Source organism: Salvelinus namaycush, chromosome 16, assembly GCF_016432855.1.
Source record: "Salvelinus namaycush isolate Seneca chromosome 16, SaNama_1.0, whole genome shotgun sequence".
In the NCBI taxonomy this organism is placed as follows: Eukaryota; Metazoa; Chordata; class Actinopteri; order Salmoniformes; family Salmonidae; genus Salvelinus; species Salvelinus namaycush.
The window spans coordinates 30,257,592-30,275,587 of record NC_052322.1 but is presented as its reverse complement, the minus strand read 5'-3'; the positions used below and the strand labels follow the sequence as shown (position 1 = coordinate 30,275,587).

Sequence of the window (17,996 nt, the reverse complement as noted above, 5' to 3'; positions counted from 1 at the left end):
TCTTGCAGGTTTTTACATGATTTGGCTCATGTGCCAGGTGATAGAAATATCAACGACAGTACCGGCACTCTAAAAATAATAATTTCCTGTAGGATACTTTGTCTCAGATTTCAACCCACTGAAGGCCCAACCTCACAAACAACTGGTAGAGTAAATTCAAATATCATTGTATTATACATTCTGGCTTGTGTGGAAACTTTCCAAGTTTTTGCAGTGCTTTGTTTCAGACTGAATTGGTATCAGTCTGATTTATTAGGCAAGGCACGTGCCATGATGGAACTGACTAGATCTAGTTGGTCTCCACCACAGCAATACTAAGACACAAAATAGGTTGACAAACTGTAGGACAAAGTCAATTTAATGAGAAAACAATAAGCCATATAAAAGTTTGCAAAACTGTGATTTTCAATCATTCATAGAGTAATATATTTGCATGACAATTCTCAGACTGAAACCATCTGCTTACAGTGCATATGTAATGTATGTTCATCTTTTAAATGTCAGATTAACAACTAATATGACATGCTTGTTTAAGATTAGACAACTATTGTTGGACACCGCACAGGGTTAGAAGTCCTTTTGAAGATCTGAAAAGAAATTGAGAAATAAGGCCATGATCATCAAATCTTTGGATGGAATTTTCATGCTAACAATTGTAATCTTCCACTAAGGACTTAAATTATACTCACCACTGTTTTTAAGAAGCTCCCCTTTCCTTGAGTGAGCCATCCCCTCCAAGAATTGATCAAACAGTTTCACATACTTCGCCAAGCTTGTTCGTTTGTAGTCTGAAACCAATAAGCTTTTGTTAGTCAAATCAACGTGCAATGAACAAATGCATATCAGATCCCTTGGCTCCCTTAGTAATGAATTGCACTGGTCTCTCTGAATACCTCTCATCTTCCTCCGCTCTCCTGCTTCTTTTTTATTCTCAATCTCCATGGTGTCCTCCTGCTCCTCTTCAGTCTTGGGCTGATCCAGCTCCTCACAGATCAGACTACAAGGAGATACAATAACAGGATCGGTCAGAAAACCAACAGAGAACACTATGGACGCAACACAAACCTGTTTAGCCCTCTGGGAATACCATTTTTGAAAAGCTCTTTACAAAGTGCTTATTATGACAAACTGACTGGGGGCTTACCTGATAGTGGGCACATCAAAGGGGTCAAAGCGATCCAGTTCTTTCAGGTCAATAGGAACAGAGATGCGCCCTGTGGGGAAGGAACGTAGGGAGGAAAGGTGTTGCGTGTTGGGCTGACATACAAAGATTATCTCTCTCAGTTGGATGAGAAGCATTCTTTGACTATTTCTCTCACAGGCAACATTTGGGTTAAATGTTTGTCATGGTTTAACGTGTTAGTCTTGCACTTCATGAGTTTCTCCTCACCTGTTTTGGGATGGACGCTGAAGGGGCTCTTCAGCAAGTGGTTGACTCCTTTACTGACGTTAACATCCAGCCGAGGGTAACAGTACTGAAGCATAATCTCCATCTCAAAGTAGTGGCCCTTCTTGGCAGTCGTCTGGTTGAATAAAGTAATTTTCATAAGGGCATGCTTGGCTGCCATTGACATCACCACATTGTTGTACTGTGTTCAAACTGTCAGTCTTTATTGCAGTGTTGTGTGAGCATGGCCACCTACGCGTTTGTCTTGGGCCATACTTTTGAGTGTTTCCCAGCGCGTCTCAGGGTTCTTTTCAGTCTGGAAGTACTGCAGCAGCTTCTTTCTGACATGTGAAGTTTCCGCTAAGGATAGGCATGTTCTCCCTCAACATGTAATGATATATCACAAAACCTGCTAAACTGCGACATACAGAACACGGGTTGGCCAGTTTATTAGGTATACCCATCTAGTACCGGGTTGGACCCCCCTTTGCCCCCAGAACATCTGGAATCCTTTGGGGCATGGAAACATTGCTCAATTGGTATCAAGGTACCTAACGTGTGCCAGGAAAACATTCCCCACAACATTACACAACCAGCCTGTACCGTTGACACTAGGCAGGATGGGCCCATGGACTCAGGCTGCTTACGCCAAATCCTGACTCTGCCATCAGCATGACGCAACAGGAACCGTGATTCGTTGGACCAGGCAATGTTTTTCCACTCCTCAAATGTCCAGTGTTGGTGATCGGGTGCCCACTAGAGCCGCTTCATCAGCCCATCTGACAAGGATTGACAAGTTGCGCGTTCCGAGATGCCATTCTGCACACCACTGTTGTACTGTGCCATTCTTTGCCTGTTTGTGGCCCGCCTGTTAAGTTGCACGATTATCGCCACCCTCTTTGAAGCTAAATCAACGAGCTGCTTTCGCCCACAGGACTGCCACTGACTGGATGTTTTTTGTTTGTCGCACCGAAGGCTGTGGCGGTCATGACATTTTGTCAGTAGGTGATTGTCATTCAAATAACTGCCAGTCTTACAGTAACCGTTAATTAAAATAAACACGTTTATAATCTCTGGCTTCAACACATAGCCTCCAAGCCACTGATGTGGACCTTTAAAACATCTACATTTTTAAAAGTCTAATAAATCAATTTAATATAGCCTACACCATCACAGTAAATACATAATTTATTTTAGACAGGTCTAAAGAAACATGAAGAAAATGTAGTCCATTTCAGAGGGGGGGGGGGGGGGGGGCGGGTTGCAAATACAGGACTAGTAAAGGCCCAGGGCACTACTTTTGGGAAAAATACATTTTATATATATATATATATATAATATATATATATATTTATATATACACAGTTGAAGTCGGAAGATTACATTCACTTAGGTTGGAGTCATTAAAACTCGTTTTTCAATCACTCCACAAATTTCTTGTTAACAAGCTATAGTTTTGGCAAGTCGGTTAGCACATCTACTTTGTCCATGACAAGCAATTTTTCCAACAATTGTTACAGATTATTTCACTGTATCACAATTCCAGTGGGTCAGAAGTTTACATACACTAAGTTGACTGACTTTAAACAGCTTGGGAAATTCCAGAAAATTATGTCATGGCTTTAGAAGCCTCTGATAGGCTAATTGACATAATTTGAGTCAATTGGAGGTGTACCTATGAATGTATTTCAAGGCCTAACTTCAAACTCAGTGCCTCTTTGCTTGACACGCAGCCGTCATACCGCTCAGGAAGGAGACGCGTTCTGTCTCCTAGAGATGAACGAACTTTGGTGCGAAAAGTGCAAATCAATCCCAGAACCACAGCAAAGGACCTTGTGAAGATGCAGGAGGAAACGGGTACAAAAGTACCTATATCCACAGTAAAACGAGTCCTATACCGACATAACCTGAAAGGCCGCTCAGTAAGGAAGAAGCCACTGCTCCAAAACCGCCATTAAAAAAGACAGACTACGGTTTGCAACTGCACATTTGGACAAAGATCGTACTTTTTGGAGAAATGTCCTCTGGTCTGATGAAACAAAAATAGAACTGTTTGGCCATAATAACCATCATTAAGTTTGGAGGAAAAATGGGGAGGCTTGCAAGCCGAAGAACACCATCCCAACCGTGAAGTACAGGGGTGGCAGCATCATGTTGTGGGGGTGCTTTGCTGCAGGAGGGACCGGTGCACTTCACAAAGTAGATGGCATCATGAGGGAAAATGACGTGGATATATTGAAGCAACATCTCAAGCCATCAGTCAGGAAGTTAAAAATTGGTCACAAATGGGTCTTCCAGATGGACAATGACCCCAAGCATATTTCCAAAGTTGTGGCAAAATGGCTTACGGACAACAAAGTCAAGGTATTGGAGTGGCCATCACAAAGCCCTGACCTCAATCCTATAGAAAATTTCTGGGCAAAACAGAAAAAGCGTGTGCGAGCAAGGAGGCCTACAAACCTGACTCAGTTACACCAGCTCTGTCAGGAGGAATGGGCCAAAATTCACCCAAATTATTTTGGGGAGCTTGTGGAAGGCTAACTGAAACGTTTGACCCAAGTTAAACAATTTAAAGGCAATGCTACCAAATACTAATTGAGTGTATGTAAACTTCTGACCCACTGGGAATGTAATGAAAGAAATAAAAGCTGAAATAAATCACTCTACTATTATTCAGACATTTCAAATTCTTAAAATAAAAGTGGTGATCCTAACTGACCTAATGTAACAGTATAACTTTAGTACGTCCCCTCGCCCCGACACGGGCGCGAACCAGGGACCCTCTGCACACATCAACAACTGACACCCACGAAGCGTCGTTACCCATCGCTCCACAAAAGCCGCGGCCCTTGCAGAGCAAGGGGCAACACTATATCTAGGTTTTCAGAGCAAGTGACGTAACTGATTGAAACGCTACTAGCGCGTACCCGCTAACTAGCTAGCCATTTCACATCCGTTACACTCACCCCCCTTTCAACCTCCTCCTTTTCCGCAGCAACCAGTGATCCGCGTCAACAGCATCAATGTAACAGTATAACTTTAAACCGTCCCCTCGCCCCGACACGGGCGCGAACCAGGGACCCTCTGCACACAACAACAGTCACCCACGAAGCGTCATTACCCATCGCTCCACAAAAGCCGCGGCCTTTGCAGAGCAAGGGGCACACTACATCTAGGTTTCAGAGCAAGTGACGTAACTGATTGAAACGCTACTAGCGCGTACCCGCTAACTAGCTAGCCATTTCACATCCGTTACACTAAGACAGGGAATTTTTACTAGGATTAAATGTCAGGAATTGTGAAAAACTGAGTTTAAATGTATTTGACTATGGTGTATGTAAACTTCCGACTTCAACTGTATGTATGTATATATATATAAATTCCGATTTTTTTTAAGAGGGTGATGCAGCACCCTCAGCGCCCTTACTTTCTGAGGCTATGGTAAGAACAATACAATTGGGGGAAAAACACTTTTCACACTCGATTGCGCAACGACTGGGTTTAGTTTCACTAGGTTCTGTAGGCTATGGGCTTTCCAACCATGTTCCAGGGGTCTTGGGCCAGTAGGCAGTGGTGGAAAAAGTACCCAATTGTCATACTTGAGTAAAAGTAAAGATACCCTAATAGGAAATCACTCAAGTAAAAGTTACCCAGTAAAATACTTCTTGAGTAAAAGTAAAAAAGTATTTGGTTTTATACTGAACAAAAATATAAACTCAACATGTTAAGTGTTGGTCCCATGTTTCATGAGTTGAAATAAAAGCCCAGAAATGTTCCATACGCACAAAAAGCTTTTCTCTCTCTAATTTTGTGCACAAACGTATTTACATCCCTGTTACTGAGCATTTCTCCTTTGCCAAGATAATCCATCCACCTGACAGGTGGGGATATCAAAAAGCTGATTAAACAGCATGATGATTACACAGGTGGACCTTGTGCTGGGGAAAATAAAAGGCCACTAAAATGTGAGGTTTTGTCACACAACGTCTCAGATGTCTCAAGTTGAGGGAGCGTGCAATTTGCATGCTGACTGCAGGAATGTCCACCAGAGCTGTTGCCAGAGATGTAATGTAAATTTTTCTACCATAAGCCGTTTTAGAGAATTTGGCAGTACGTCCAACTGGACTCACAACCGCAGACCACATGTAACCACACCAATCCAGGACCTCCACATCCAGCTTCTTCACCTCCGGGATCGTCTGAGGGGGAGTGCTGAGGAGTTTTTATGTCTGTAATAAAGTCCTTTTGTGGGGAAAAACAAATTTTGATTGGCTGGGCCTGGCTCCCAAGTGGGTGGGGCCTATGCCCTCCCAGATCCACCCATGGCTGTGCCCCTGTTCAGTCATGTGAAATCGATAGATTAGGGCCTAATGAAAGTATTTCAATTGACTCATTTCCTTATATGAACTGTAACTCAGCAAAATCTTTGAAATTGTAGTATGTTGCGTTTATATATTTTTTCAGTATATAAATAGTAAAGTCAGTTGTGATATAAACCTTAGCAAAACATATAGGCCTATGGGCTAGGCAACATGATGCATGAGACTATGATTTTAAAAAGTTGCTGAAAAATGCATGCGCTGTGCATCCTTCACAAGTGATAATATGCTCACCATTTAGACTTTTCTCAAATTAATCTTGTCTTCACATATACTAAATAATATGTGCAGAATTTGTTTTTATTTAGAATGGGCCATTATCATGCACCTGTCGGAACAGGAAAATAAATAAGGACATGACATCCGCACCATTCTCGGCAAAGCCTAGACACTGACATGCATGAAAAGCCCAGGAGGCCAGCCGTTTCTGAGACACTGGAACTGGCGCCTGGCACTGACGATCATACCTCGCTCAAAGTCGCTTAGGTCACTTGTTTTGCCCATTCTAACGTTCAACCGAACAGTAACAATGCCTCGATGCCTGTCTGCCAGCTTTATATACCAAGCCATGGCCATGTGACTCATCGTCTGTAGGAGCGATCTATTTCGTGAACTGGGTGGGGTACCTAATAAACTGGCCACTGAGTGTATGTACTGTATGCATGTCAAATTTCATGTAGTGTCATAATGAAAAGTGGCACAGAGGAAAAGGATATCTTCAGGCAAAAGGGCCAGCACTTTGTCTACAGCCTCTTTGCTACCCAGTATGTCCTGTCCCAGCAGAGCGTACTGGGAGAAGTAGCGCTCCACCACAGTCAGGGATTCCCTGGAGGGGAGACAAGGGTTAGAGGTCAACTGGTCAGTCAAAATTCAACATGATTCTGCCCTTTAACAGTTAGACACCTTAAACTAATGGTCCTTTTCTCAACTATTAGAACCCACAACAGCTAACAAGGATACAAGTATGGCTTTGAAACTTGATCTTACGTGATGAATGGATGAATTGGGTCTGACAGCACAACTTTCCTCACCGTCTCATCTCCACCCTGAAGAACAGAATTTTTGTGTGACAATCTCCAGTGTTGATATCACTTTGATGATGTTGATCTTATGATTGTTAGCATTTCTTTACTCAGAACTTCTTGACTCAAATGAACAGAAGTCGAGAAATGTAAGGCTCCCGCATCACCTCTATCAAATATTGCATGTGATTGAGTCTACTAATCCATTAAAATATAGCCAAGAAGAGTATAACCTCTTGGAAACCTCTTTTAGCCTAGAGTGGGTTATGATGTCATGAGAAGTGGTCTTACCTTGACCAGACTCAAGTACTCAGCCACAGCGGAGCGTGCCGCCACAGAGAGCTTCCGGGCGGCCTCATCACACACCCAGCAATGCACTCCTCTCCTGCCAGAGTACACCCACAGGCAGTGCCGGAAACCAAAGTCATCTGGAGCACCCCAGAAAAAAGTAAACAAACACAGGTAACAATGAAAAATAATCAACATCAGACAATTTTGTAAAATGACCAATAGAAAGATAGGTTCAAGACAAGAGCTCCCTTTTAATCCTGTGAAAAATAACAGTTTTTCTGACTCACCTCGAAGGGCCCGGTCCAATATACGGATGGCAATGGTCATCAGAGTCCAGCACTTTGGGCAGATGTCTGCACCACTGCAAGACAAGACAGCTGATGAATGGTCCCAGATCCCCAAAACTTCAAAAATGATCATCCCCAAATTATAATCTGTTGTACATTCAAACATACTCCGCAACTTTACAATCGTAAAGATGGTTGAACTACAGACACTTTCTCGCTAATGTGATCAAGTACCTGCAACAGCTTCTGACGTCATCATAGTCTGTCATATCAATATCAAACACCAGCTCCTTCTCCAGAGCCAGGAAGGATCCAGACTTGACTGTGTTGTGCTGATTGGGCTGAGGGTGGCAGAAGAAAAATAGAATGGACACTTGAGTGACTAGAGAGAGGTGTGTGTGTGAGAGAGAGAGAGACAAAGGGAGAAGAAAGCAAGAGTATGTGAGTAAGTGGTGGTCAAATCCAGACGGTGAGTAATGGAACCCCACCCTGTGACTGTAGACTGCTCCAATGTCAATCTTGTACGGGTTCATTTTCTGCATCTCCTTCTCCAGCTCGTTCTGTGTGCTGAACGACTGATATCGTACGTAGATGTCATCCTTCAACGTGAAGGAGAACTCTCGATTCTGGAAGTAGTTCTTTGTCACTGAGGGGTTGCAAAAGAAGTTGTCCTCAATCATTAAACTTGACTGGTTGTGAACTAGATAGCAAGTGTGTTGTTGGAGGGGCAAAACTGTTTCAATCAAAAAATGCCAGAGGCATGGGGCACAATGACATTTTCTGTAAAGCTGTTAAAATCCTTACATGCCCTATGCTGTTGGAAATTTTTGACAAAATATCCCCAGTAATCTAGTGAGGAGATTCTATTAATCTGGCCCGGGTGACCAGGTAGGCGTGTTTTGCACGGGGTGAAAGTTGATTGCATTTGTTTTGGAAGGTGCCCTGTTCAAAGCCAACTGTGAACTCGGCTCAAAACAAAAGTGATGTAATTAAGCATGTGGAGTAATGAGTAGGATTCTGTGTTCACATGCAAAAGGGATTGCTTTCGATAAAAACACTGTCTGCCTTCCCAATGAAAATGAGTTTTAACATTCAAACTAGAGGTCGACCGAATAATCGGAATGGCCGATTAATTAGGGCTGATTTCAAGTTTTCATAACAATCGGTAATCTGCATTTTTGGACACCGATTGTGACTGATTACATTGCACTCCACGAGGAGACTGCGTGGCAGCCTGACTACCTGTTAAGAAGCCAAGGTAAGTTTTTACCTAGCATTAACCTTATAAAAAAATTTAAAAAATCTATCTTAACATAATCACTTGTTAACTACACATGGTTGATGATATTACTAGTTTATCTAGCTTGTCCTGCGTTGCATATAATCGATGCGGTGCCTGTTAATTTCTCATCGAAACAAAGCCTATTTCGCCAAACGGGTGATGATTTAACAAGCGCATTCGCGAAAAAAGCACTGTCGTTGCACCAATGTGTACCTAACCATAAACATCAATGCCTTTCTTTAAAATCAATACACAAGTATATATTTTTTAAACCTGCATATTTAGTTAATATTGCCTGCTAACATGAATTTCTTATAATTAGGGAAATTGTGTCACTTCTCTTGCGTTCCGTGCACGCAGAGTCAGGGTATATGCAGCAGTTTGGGCCGCCTGGCTCGTTGCGAACTGTGAAGATTATTTCTTCCTAACAAAGACTAATTCAATTTGCCAGAATTGTACATAATTATGACATAAAATTGAAGGTTGTGCAATGTAACAGCAATATTTAGACTTAGGGATGCCACCCGTTAGATAAAATACAGAACGTTTCCATATTTCACTGAAAGAATAAACGTTTTGTTTTCGAAATGATAGTTTCCAGATTTTAACATATTAATGACCTAAGGCTCGTATTTCTGTGTGTTATTATGTTATAATTAAACTTCTCTAGGGTATGGGGCAGCATTCAGAATTTTGGATGAAAAGCATGCCCAAATTAAACTGCCTGCTTCTCGGGCCCAGAAGATATGATATGCATATGATATGGTAGATTTGGATAGAACACACTCTAAAGTATCCAAAACTGTTGAAATAGTGTCTGAGAGTAAAACATAACTGATTTGGCAGGCGAAAACCTGAGAAAAATCAATGTCATTACAGTATTCATTGACTTAGGACTCAAATTGCAGTTCCTATGCCTTCCACTAGATGTCAACAGTCTTTAGAAATTGTTTCAGGCTTGTATTCTGAAAAATGAGGAAGTAAGAGCAGTCTGAATGAGTGGACCCTAAAGTGTCACAGAGCTTTTTCATGCGCACGACCGAGAGAGTGCCTTTCTTGTTTACCTTTTATATTGATGTTTACCTCAATATATTGTTTACCTCAATATATTGTTATTGTCCGGTTGAAATATTATCGATTATTTAGGCTAAAAACAACCTGAGGATTGAATATAAACATCGTTTGACATGTTTCTATGAACTTTACGGATACAATTTGGATTTTTTGTCTGCCTGTTTTGACTGCGTTTGAGCCTGTGGATTACTGAAGAAAACACGAACAAAACAGAGGTTTTTGGATATAAAGAGACTTTATCGAACAAAAGGAACATTTGAGTAAATTAATGTCTGCTGAGTGCAACCATATGAAGATCATCAAAGATAAGTGATTAATTTTATCTCTATTTCTGACTTGTGTAACTCTTCTACTTGGCTGGTTACTGTTTGTAATGATTTGTCTGCTGGGCTATGTTCTCAAATAATCGTAAGGTATGCTTTCGCAGTAAAGCATTTTTAAAATCTGACACCGTGGTTGGATTCACAAGAAGTTAATATTAAACCTATCTAAAATATGTTTTGTTTTCTGAATTATAATGACTATTTCTGTATTTGAATTTGGCGCCCAGCAGTTTCACTGGCTGTTGAAGAGGTGGGACGCTAACGTCTCACGTACCCAAGAGAGGTTAAGTCTTATGATTTGATAGAGCAGTCTGACTGAGCAGTGGTAGGCAGCAGCAGGCTCGTAAGCATTCATTCAAACAGCACTTTCGTGCATTTGCCAGCAGCTCTTCACAATGCTTGAGCATTGAGCTGTTTATGACTTCAAGCCTATCAACTCCCGAGATTAGGCTGGTGTAACCGATGTGAAATGGCTAGCTAGTTAGCGGGGTGCGCGCTAATAGCGTTTCAATCGGTGACATCACTCGCTCTGAGACCTTGAAGTAGTTGTTCCTCTTGCTCTGCAAGGGCCGCGGCATTTGTGGAGCGATGGGTAACGATGCTTCGAGTGTGGCTGTTGTCGATGTGTCCCTGGTTCGAGCCCAGGTAGGGGCGAGGAGAGGTACGGAAGCTATACTGTTACACTGTCAATAATATAGTGCCTATAAGAACATCCAATAATCAAAGGTATATGAAATACAAATGGTATAGAGAGAAATAGTCCTATAATTCCTATAAATCCTACTACAACCTAAAACTTCTTACCTGGGAATATTGAAGACTCACGTTAAAAGGAACCACCAGCTTTCATATGTTCTCATGTTCTGAGCAAGGAACTTAAACGTTAGCTTTCTTACATGGCACATATTGCACTTTTACTTTCTTCTCCAACACTTTGTTTTTGCATTATTTAAACCAAATTGAACCAAGTTTCATTATTTATTTGATGCTAAATTGATTTTATTGATGTATTAAGTTAAAATAATTTCATTCAGTATTGTTGTAATTGTCATTATTACAAATACATTTTTAAACAATTATAATTATTACTATTTACATTTTTAAATAAAAAAAAAAAAAATCGGCCGATATTTTTTGGTCCTCCTATAATCGGTATCAGCGTTGAAAAATCATAATCGGTCGACCTCTAATTCAAACATGCATTTTATGAAAAAGAGGTGTTTCTGGACGATGCACAATGCTGCCTTGTTGACAGCATGACCGAGCGGCACAGATTACTGTTAAACTTGAGAAGGGCCGTCTTCCCTCACTGCTTTTGTCCGTTCACATCACGGGCCGTAGCCCGGTGCCCCACGGCTCAGGATAATTGAATCCGCCCATTGTTTGACCGACTTTTAAAACACTGGTACCACAGAGTTTCTAAACACAGAGGTGCATCATCGCAAGACTTCTGGGAACACTTGCTAAACAGACCAGTTTGAGAAGTCAATGAGAGAAGTGAAATTATTCCTTAGTTGTTAATTTTCTAGAACTCTAAAGGCACAAACTAGATTCGAGACAATGTTTTAAGTAGTTGAACATTTTATTACTCCAACCTCGTGAAAGTGACACGTTTTATTTTGGTCAAAAACAACTTGTCTTTATATCGAAGGAGTGCCTTTGATTTGACGGCCTGCACATGCGCAGTTCAGCTTAGACACGATTACTTGTTTCTACGCATGAGCTTATCTAGTCAAAGTCGCCATGACATCGTGAATTTCTATTGGAGAAGGAATTTTAGGAGTCATAGGTAGCTGCATTGCTGGAGTGACTCTTATAAATGGGCGTGTTGAGAGAAGTAAAGAGGATGGGAAGCAATGGGTTTTAAAAAATGGGAGGATCAAGAGCTGTGCCAATTGGGCTGACTTGTTGCCACTCAAGATCGTTTTGGTGGCTGCTTGGCCATTGTGTTTCAAACTTTCAGTGCGTGTTTTTCAGCAGAGATGGTGGCAGGTATTTCAGCTAACGTAACATTTTGCTATTCACTTAGAGCTCTGTATTTGGTATAACGTTAGTTAGCTACCAGTATCTACGTTCTTCATAGATGTTGCTCACTACTACGTTTTTAATGATGTGTAACAAACGTGTTTAAGTGACCTTAACGTTACGTTAACTATATATCAAGACAGCTAACCTAACGTTAGCCTGTTAAAGCTAGCTAGCTAACGTTAGCAGCTAAGTCTTAGCTAACGTATTAATTAATTTTTCATCATTAACAACGACGTCGTTAGGGTTAACCTTGTTGGTCCTTGTTCTATGTTCACCCCTGGTTATCAACTCATCTAGCTAGCTAATTTACTCATGTATTCATCACTTATGTTTGTGTTTGACAGCATACCACTGTGAGAAAAGACACTGATGGCCTTACAGATTTACCCCAGTGCACGAAGTGCAAGTTCCATCACTGCTCCTTCTACCAGCCCTCTAGATACAAACCAAGAGACTACGCGGGTGTGTGGGCACTATGGTTGCACATTTTGGGGAATATTCAGAGGTGGAAACTTTGTGGGAATTAACAGGAATACATGGCAATTAACAGAAATATGCAAATTAATATTAATACCATTTAAAATGTAGATATTTTTTGCATTGGATATATTTACAATATCATATGGAGACAGAAACAAACATTTTACCTTAAGTAGACATAAATGCAAATGATTAAATCCTTCCCGAATTTCACCCCCCCCCCCAGTCTTTGTAAACATTTATTCAAGTGTCAGAAGTAGGATTTGGTAGAGGTGGCTTTCAGCTTCCCCAGCGAGAGGAAGATGTCACATATGTGATATTCAAGACCTAATTACAAATAGTGTTTTGATTTGGATTATTGTACCACTTCACCTTTCACCAAAAAGTTTCGAATTTTGAAGAATAGGGAATAAAACATGATTATTTTCAACTGTAAGAAAGCTTTCGGACTACTGGTTATACACCACATTACCACACCATCAGATCAGACTAAATATTGATGTGTGATTTTGACTCCATCATTAGTTGTACTCCATGTAAAATCTGTGGTTCAAGATTGGTTAGCTTAACTGAATAGGCGATATTACGTTTACTTGGCAGGGACAATCTAAAAATTGAGAAGTGACGCTTTGCACCAGATATGTCCTTAACATATATAGCACAGCAAATCATGATTTATATAACTTATTTTTTACCTTTAGCAAGTCAGTTAAGAACTAATTCTAATTTTCAATGACAGCCTAGGAACAGTGGGTTAACTGCCTTGTTCAGGGACAGAACGACAGATTTTTACCTTGTCAGCTCAGGGATCCGACCTTGCAACCTTTCGGTTACAAGTCCAACGCTCTAACCACTAAGCTACCTACCGGTATACAGTGCATTCGGAAAGTATTCAGACCCCTGGAATTTTTCAACATTGTTACATTACAGCATTATTCTAAAATGGATAAAATGATTTTCTCATCAATCTACACACGATACCACATAATGACAGAGCAAAAACATTTTTGCAAATGTGTACACACACACACATATATAAACTCAGCAAAAAAAGAAACGCCCCCTTTTCAGGACCCTGTTTTTCAAAAATAATTTGTAAAAATCCAAATAACTTCACAGATTCTTCATTGTAAAGGGTTCAAACACTGTTTCCCATGCTTGTTCAATGAACCATAAACAATTAATGAACACGTACCTGTGAAACGGTCGTTAAGACACAAACAGCTTACAGACGGAAGGCAATTAAGGTCACAGTTATGAAAACTTAGGACACTAAAGAGGCCTTTCTACTGACTCTGAAGAACACCAAAAGAAAGATGCCCTGGGTCCCTGCTCATCTGCGTGAACATGCCTTAGGCATGCTGCAGAGACGCCTAAGACAGCACTACAGGGAGACAGGACGGACAGATGATCGTCCTTGTAGTGGCAGACCACGTGTAACAACACCTGCACAGGATCGGTACATCCAAACATCACATCTGCGGGACAGGTAAAGGATGGCAACAACAACTTCCCGAGTTACACCAGGAACGCACAATCCCTCCATCAGTGCTCAAGACTGTCCGCAATAGGCTGAGAGAGGCTGGACTGAGGGCTTATAGGCTTGTTGTAAGGCAGGTCCTCACCAGCAACAACGTCGCCTATGGGCACAAACCCACCGTCGCTGGACAGGACTGTCAAAAAGTGCTCTAAACTGACGAGTCGAGGTTTTGTCTCACCAGGGGTGATGGTCGGATTCGTGGTTATCGTCAAAGGAATGAGCATTACACCGAGGCCTGTACTCTGGAGGGGGATCGATTTGGAGGTGGAGGGTCCGTCATGGTCTGGGGCGGTGTGTCACAGCCCCAGACTGCCTGCAATCAGTCCGGTGTGTCACAATCTCAACGCTGTGCGTTACAGGCAAGACATCCTCCTCCCTCATGTGGTACCCTTCCTGCAGGCTCATTCTGACATGACCCTCCTGCATGACAATGCCACCAGCCATACTGGTCGTTATGTGTGTGATTTCCTGCAAGACAGGAATGTCAGTGTTCTGCCATGGCCAGCAAAGAGCCCGGATATCAATCCCATTGAGCACGTCTTTGACCTGTTGGATCAGAGGGTGAGGGCTAGGGCCGTTCCCCCCAGAAATGTCCGGGAACTTGCAGGTGCCTTGGTGGAAGAGTGGGGTAACATCTCAAAGCAAGAACTGGCAAATCTGGTGCAGTCCATGAGGAGGAGATGGACTGCAGAACTTAATGCAGCTGGTGGCCACACCAGATACTGACTGTTACTTTTGATTTTGACCCCCCCTTTATTCAGGGACACGTTATTCCATTTCTATTAGTTACATGTCTGTGGAACTTCTTCAGTTTACGTAAGAGTTGTTGAATTTTGTTATGTTCATACAAATATTTACACATATTAAGTTTGCCGAAAATAAACGCAGTTGACAGTAAGAGGACATTTATTTTTATTAAATTGAATAGACATGATTTGGAAAGGCACAGAGCGGTCAATTTTAGGTCCCACAGTTATGCGGCATGTCAGAGCAAAAAAACAAGCCATGAGGTCGAAGGAATTGTCAGTAGAGCCCCGAAACAGGACTGTGTCGAGGTACAGATCGGGGGAGAGTACTAAAAAATGTCTGCAGCATTGACGATCCCCAAGAACACCGTAGCCTGCATCATTCTTAAATGGAAGAAGTTTGGAACCACAAGACTCTTCCTTGAGCTGGCCGCCTGGCCAAACAGAGAAATCAGGGGAGACGGGCCTTGGTCAGGGAGGTGACCAAGAACCCGATGGTCACTCTGACAGAGCTCCAGAGTTCCTCTGTGGAGATGCGAGAATCTTCCAGAAGGACAACCACCTCTGTTGCACTCCACCAAATCAGGCATTTATGGTAGAGTGGCCAGACAGAAGCAACTCCTCAGTAACAGGCACGGCAGCCCGCTTGGAGTTTGCCAAAAATGCACCATGAGAAACAAGATTCTCTGGTCTGATGAAGCCCGAATGCCAAACGTCACATCTGGAGGAAACCTGGCACCATCCCTATGGTGAAGCATGGTGGTGGCAGCATGCTGTGGGGATGTTTCCAGTGGCAGGGACTGGGAGACTAATCAGGATCGAGGGAAAGATGAACAGAGCAAAGTACAGAGAGATCCTGGATGAAAACCTCCTCCAGAGCGCTCAGGACCCCAGACTGGGGGCGAAGGTTCACCTTCCAACAGGACAATGACCCTAAGCACACAGCCAGGACAACTTAGGAGTGGCTTCGGGACAAATCTCTGAGTGTCCTTGAGTGGCCCAGCCAGAGCCCAGACTTGAACCCGATCCAACATCTTTGGAGAGACCTGAAAATAGCTGTGCAGCAACGCTCCCCATCCAACCTAACAGAGCTTGAGAGGGTCTGCAGAGAAGAATGGGAGAGACTCCCCAAATACAGGTGTGCCAAGCTTGTAGCGTCATACACAATTATACTCGAGGCTGTAATAGATGCCAAAGGTTCTTAAACAAAGTACTGAGTAAAGGGTCTGAATACTTATGTATATGTGATATCAACTTAGTATTTTTTATACATTTCCTAAATTTATATGGATTATGGCTGCCCCCCCACACCTCTCTGATTGAGGGGTTGGGTTAAATGCGGTAGACACATTTCAGTTGAATGCATTCAGTTGTACAACTGACTAGGTATCCCCCTTTCCCTTTCATAACAGATTATAGTTTTGGGAACAAAATCCATCTACTCCCACTGCTGTCTGCGGTCCAAACACTTAAGAGACACACCCTCGTCCACTTACCCTCGCCTTATGCCCTTGGCGGAATCCCCGTCACCATCTTGGAGGGTGGTCCAAGCAAGGGAAGTTTGCAACGTAAGCACCTCAGCCCTCTTTTTTAGTCGGCTTTGCGAGTGAACAATTATGTTCATTCAGGCTCTGAAACTCCCCATAATTCAATTCGCGAAGTACAAAGTAAATATTTTTGTTTGGGTATCTTTTGGACATTGTAGAAATAAAACATTTTCCTTCAGAAGTTCCAGCTAGGCAGGCTAACGTTAGTTAGCTAATTAATTTGCTAGCTATCATACTGTAGGCATATATTAATAATTATATATTTAATATACGTAGACATGCACACATAATTGACTGCAGCGCATATAAAGCACCCACAAGTTTACGGTGGCTGAAAACACAATCATCGCGGGATGAACAAATTATGAATTTTAGGCCAAGGGTCCATTTAAAAATGATTCCTTCCTCCCTTGCCCTGCAAGTGTATATTCTTCAGACGTCATGAAACGTCATCAGAAGTGCCCATTTCATTTGGGGGCTGAGGGGATAGGGTGTGTCTTTTAAGTGTTTGGACCGCGAAATGCGCGTACCTGTGGAGAAACCATGTTACGCCTGATCCTCCCACTTCTCTCGACACGTCCATTAAAATAGTTATTCCAGGGATTCTGCTACCTACACTAGAGTTTTAGCCTATCTTCATACTATACTGTCTTTGCTGGTACTGCCGTTAAAAATAAAAATAAATAAAACTTTGCTGTTGATGTTGGTCTCAAATTTCTAGCAACATAACGTTAGCTGACAACCAACCGGTAGAGTTTATTGAACATTCTGAATAAAATAACTGTTTGAGTGGGGAGAGAGAACTTCCCACTCGGAAGCGTAGAGGCTAGCAGTAGCTAACTTGCTGTACTCACCTCCTCCATAGTTCAGCCACCGGTGGTATTGAGAGAAAGGGAAAAGTCGGCGGTAGTACAGAGGCAATAAGTCCGGTAGAGAGGCCTGGTCGTAATCAGCAGTTGTCATTTCTGAAGTTATGCAAATGTATTGATTTAATCGAAAATGTTGATAGCTGAATGTACCCGCAGTTCTTTGTCTAACATTCGAGCGCGCGCGAAACTCTGAAAGTTGACCGGAATTTCCTTCTTCTTCTTCTTCGGTGGGATTTATCAGCGGTTGGCATCCAACATTATGGTTCATTGCCGTCACCTACTGCACTGGAGGGAGAAACTGAATCCTACCTGCCAGCCCCATTTCTTAAAAAAAAAATATCTAAATACAGACTCAAATATTTTGTTCTCAACCTCTCTCTTTCCCTCTCATGCTGCCCGTACTGTATCAATACATGCTCCACTATCTCTGTTTTCTGGCAATAATCACACTTTCCTGTTGGATGCTTTCCTATCACATTTAAAGTCTTATTCAACCGGCTGTGTCTCACCCTTAATTCTTGTAAAAAATAGTCTCTTTTCTTCTGTCCCTTCCTACTGTCCTCCCCGACTTTCTTCTGTACTTGAAATAAATGCCTGACATTGGTATCGCTATTCCACAGCTCTTGCCATCTCTGCACACTCACTGTTCATATTAGGATTATTGCCTCTGCCTTGCTCATTGAAACTACAACATCAACATCCACATGACTAAGTGCTTGTTTAGCCAGTACTTCAACTGCC

At 42.1% G+C, this 17,996-nt stretch overlaps 1 protein-coding gene across 2 annotated transcripts; it reads right to left on the bottom strand.

The window, feature by feature from the left end:
* Window positions 1-340: 340 nt before the first annotated feature.
* On the bottom strand, window positions 341-17,445 carry prim1 (DNA primase subunit 1). Of its 2 annotated transcripts, none has more exons than XM_039010166.1 (13): window positions 17,241-17,445; window positions 7,855-8,012; window positions 7,601-7,707; window positions 7,367-7,440; window positions 7,080-7,216; window positions 6,754-6,812; window positions 6,483-6,592; window positions 1,644-1,735; window positions 1,391-1,523; window positions 1,145-1,214; window positions 894-997; window positions 690-788; window positions 341-587 (listed from the first exon to the last, which is right to left on the bottom strand). In XM_039010166.1, the coding sequence occupies exons 1-13, from the start codon at window positions 17,347-17,349 to the stop codon at window positions 568-570; spliced, it is 1,272 nt and encodes a 423-aa protein (XP_038866094.1). In that variant the 5' UTR covers window positions 17,350-17,445; the 3' UTR covers window positions 341-567. The 2 variants fall into 2 exon arrangements, with proteins under 2 accessions (XP_038866094.1, XP_038866095.1); XM_039010167.1 differs by lacking the exon at window positions 17,241-17,445 and adding an exon at window positions 16,336-16,786.
* Window positions 17,446-17,996: the final 551 nt, after the last annotated feature.